Source organism: Varanus komodoensis, unplaced genomic scaffold (assembly GCF_004798865.1).
Source record: "Varanus komodoensis strain SLA01 unplaced genomic scaffold, ASM479886v1 scaffold11, whole genome shotgun sequence".
NCBI lineage: Eukaryota > Metazoa > Chordata > Lepidosauria > Squamata > Varanidae > Varanus > Varanus komodoensis.
In genome coordinates, this window is record NW_025335317.1 from 24,232,394 (window position 1) to 24,236,565 (window position 4,172).

General features: G+C 45.9%; 1 protein-coding gene across 1 annotated transcript in view; it reads left to right on the forward strand.

Moving 5' to 3' along the window:
- LOC123018469 (lipase member M-like) overlaps nt 1-3,973 on the forward strand; it is a 17,313-nt gene extending 13,340 nt beyond the window's left edge. Inside the window, exons 8-9 of the mRNA XM_044420604.1 lie at nt 2,918-2,983; nt 3,740-3,973. Coding sequence (XP_044276539.1) covers nt 2,918-2,983; nt 3,740-3,973 — 300 coding nt within the window. The remainder of the gene's footprint in view (nt 1-2,917; nt 2,984-3,739) is intronic.
- The last annotated feature ends 199 nt before the right edge of the window (nt 3,974-4,172 follow it).

Sequence of the window (4,172 nt, forward strand, 5' to 3'; positions counted from 1 at the left end):
GGGGGGGGGGGGGGGGGGGGTTCAGGGCCCCCAGAAACGTGTCTGCACTGGACAAGTGTGGGGGGAGGATCAGGGCTCTGGGAGCAGGGTTTTAGAGATACTGCAGGGACTGACAGGACTTCTACAGAGAGGGGCCAGGTATCAGGGAGGATGGGAGGAAGGAGGAGGCTGGGAATCCAAGGAAAGGAAGCGGTGGGAAGGAGTTGAGGTGCATGTACACCAATGCTAGGAGCATGGGTAATAAGCAGGAAGAGCTTGAAGCTCTCCTGGGAATAGGAGGGTATGATCTGGTGGGAATCACAGAAACTTGGTGGGATGAAAGGCAAGTCTGGAATGTGAACATAGAAGGGTATCACCTTTTTAGAAAGGATAGGAAGGGAAAGACAGGTGGGGGCGTGGCTTTATACGTCAGGGAAGGGATAGGATGCAGTGAGATAGAATGCAGCACAGATGGGGATTCGGCAGAGGCAGTCTGGGTGAAACTTAGGGATTTTGACAGGGAAAGAGACCTGATAGTGGGGGTATGTTATTGCCCTCCAGGTCAACGTGAGACCCTGGATGATGTCCTGACAGGCCAGATTCTAAGGATACCTCGGGGGAGAGACACAGTAATTATGGGAGATTTCAATCTCCCGGATGTTACTTGGGAGACTCACTCGGTGGTGACAGCCAGGTCACGTTGCTTCCTAGAAGCTATTGAGGGAGCGTTTTTCGCACAGAGAGTCCAAGAGGCAACGAGGGGGGAAACATCCTTGACTTGGTCTTGGCCAATAGGGAGAAGCTGATAGATGAAGTACAGATTAGGGGAGCTCTGGATGCAAGTGATCACTCCATCCTTTGCTTTGAGATCAGGGGACTGCAGACGGGCAGCAGGTCAAGCACTAGAAGCTGAGACTTCAAGAGGGTCAACTTTGGCCAACTGAAGGCCAGACTGGGGAAAGATTGGGGCATAGGAATAGCTGTCATAATTACATGTTAGGTGATAAGTGGCTGGAGAACAGCACTTGTGAAAGGGACCTCGGGGTACTGGTTGACTGCAGGCTAAACATGAGTCAGCAGTGTGATGCAGTGGTCAAGAGGGCGAATGCCACCCTTGGTTGCATAACCAGAAGTGTGGCTTCTAGATCAACAGAGGTATTACTACCAATCTACATGACTCTAGTGCGCCCGCAACTGGAGTATTGTGTTCAGTTTTGGGCCCTCATTACAGAAAGGATATAGTCAGGTTAGAGTCAGTGCAGCGTAGGGCCACAAGGTTGGTGGCCAGTTTGCAGGGGATGCCGTATGAGGCGAGACTGAGGGAACTGGGTTTCTTCAGCCTGGAGAAGAGGAGGCTCCGAGGGGATATGTTGGCAACATACAGGTATGTGAGGGGATGTCACATGGAGATGGGTAGAGGCCTGTTCTCCCCTGCAGAGGAAGGCAGGACGTGCTCCAATGGAGCAAAGTTCAGGGAGGCAAGGTTGCATTTGGATGCCAGGAAGCACCTCCTGACAGTCAGGACCCCGAGGGTGTGGAATGGGCTTCCACGAGAGGTCGTTGAGGCCCCATCGGTGTGGGTGTTCAAGGATAGGCTGGACGTGCACATGGTGGGCATGTCGTGAACGGAGCCGGCTGGTGCCAGAGGTCAGACTAGATGGCCCGGGAGACCCCTTCTGACTCACTCTGTTTTCTATGTTTCTATAACAGAGGAACCACAGTGCATTTTGTGGTCCTCCTTTTGAAGCCTCTAACTTTGGATGGAGGATTCTGCATTCCCATTCCTTCCTCTGCCCCATCCCAGAAACAAGTCTGATAGCTGTCTGTCAGTGCCAAAAACAGGATTTCAGATAACCTCACAGAAAGCAGGGAGGGAATTCCAGTGGACGGAAAAGGCATGGAGAGGAGAGTCCAGGATCTGCTCCACCTTCTTGGTCCTCCGGCCCAATTGTACACTGTGATGCAGTAAGATGACCACCCTGGAGGGGTTTAGAAGCCCTCTAAATGTGGGGGACAGACCTCTGCTCTTCCTTACTTCCTGGTCACAGCTCCTCAACAGGGCATTGGATACAGGGAAGCTTCCAGCACTGGACATGACCGTCTAACAGGTAGCAATCCCATAGGATTATGCCTGAAACTTACTAAATCATAACCAGTGACAACAGCTAAAATTCAGAATTGCAGGCACTGAATCATTAAATGCTGAGTCAAACAAAGAAACTCTTGAACATGCAACTAACTTGCATCAGCGTTAGGAGTGGGGTGAGCACATGCGCATCCGTTATTTCTGAGTGAAGAGCATTCCAGAGTGGATGCTACCCCAGGGACAGCCCTCTTCCCAGTTGTGGCACAACCTCATTTATCTGAGGGTGGAAGAGCCTCTGATGGATGGCCTCAGGGGCTAGGCAGCTGTACACGACTGAGCAAATGAAATGAAATTTAAAATTACTTTCACATTTAACTAAAAATCTAATGTTTAATGATGATCTACCCCACATTTACTAGAGTGAACTCTTTCCCCTACTGCTTTTGTAGGCCTTACTGGAATCCCATTGCTAAAGGCTGTTCTGGTAGGTGAGAAACTATGATATGGCAGGCTTGGGCAGTGTGGTGGTTAGAGTGCTGGACCAGGAACCCAGAAGATCCAGGTTCTAGCTCCACTTGGCCACGAAGCTCATTGGGTAACTCTGGGCCAGTCAATCACTCTCAGTGTAATCTACCTTACAGGATTCATGTTATGAGTATGGAATCGAGTGGAGGACTATGTAAGCTAACCCTAACCCTCATAAGACGGATACATGTATCGTAACAGTAATAAAGGAGCTCACTTAAACACAAAGAGTGCCACTTAAATAAATAGAATGCTAACATTTTATTTTACCTCTTTGCTTTAACATTTCAAAGTGAAACAAAAGCCTATTTTTAATTCTCTTTTCAGGTAGCTCAAAGTGGAGAGTTCAAAGCTTTTGACTATGGTTCCAAAAATATGAAAAATTATAATCAGGTAAAACAAAAATTGAACAATGAAAGTGATTTATGGTAACCAAAAATAAAGAAAAAATATTTAAAAACCCACACTGTTTTAATTTTGCAGGGTGGCACTCAGATTACAGCTTTCTCTGGGTTCAGTTCTGATTAGAGGCAGGGTTGGCTCTAAATCAGTGTGATGCTCTGCCTAGTTATGGAATAATGAGCCAGATTAGTGTAGCAGAGATCTTGAATGGCAGAGGCTTACCAAGGAGGAAGCAGCTGAACTAGAAGTTTAGTGGTAAAAAGCTTAGTTTTTCATCCATGGCTGAAGGTAAAAAAGGTGCTGCTTCAGCATCACATAGTCTTTCTAAAAGACAGAATACATTGAGCCAAAGGTGTTTTGGGTGGGTTTTTGGAGTTTCGGATTTTTTAAATTTTTGGTCTCCAACATATCTATTAGTAGAAATGAATGAGATCATTAAGACTGATCAGTTGAGGGAAACTCTAGATCTATGAAAGCAGGGAATATGCATTAAAACCTTTGTAGGTGGTGCGTACATAGACCCTGCCAAGGGCCTAGGTGTGTGTGGAAAGCAAATGAAATAAAAGCATAATGGCTTCAAACAAAAATAGAGAAGGGTAGAATAAGCAGGGAATTGAGGGACGGACTCATCTAGAGAATAGACAGTCCAAGAGATGATGAAAGGAGAACGGAAGGGTTCAGAGCATGAGATGTTGATGCAACCATAATTCAATTACTAGATCTTAGAGATTTTTTTCTTCCACTTAGGTTTCCCCTCCTTTTTACAACATAAAAGATATGAATGTACCAACAGTGGTGTGGAGTGGTGGAAAGGACATAATGGCAACACCAGAGGACACTACAGAAGTGCTCTCTCTTCTTGGAAATTTAATATACCACAAAGAAATTCGTCATTGGATGCATTATGACTTTGTCTTTGGCCTTGATGCCCGTCAAGAAGTGTATGATGAACTTGTTGAAATCATGCAATATTTCCCATAAATGGATTGTTCTCATCAGAATCACAATAAGACTCCGCTTCCAGAACACTATTATTTAACAGACTAAATGAGTATTTCACTTAAGTGGTTAGTTTCAGCTGGTGGTTCTTGTTGTTTAAGGTTATAGTGCCACACTAATCATGTAAAAACTAAAGTGCGGTGAAATATGTTCTGAAAAAAATACCACCTGGAATTTTAAA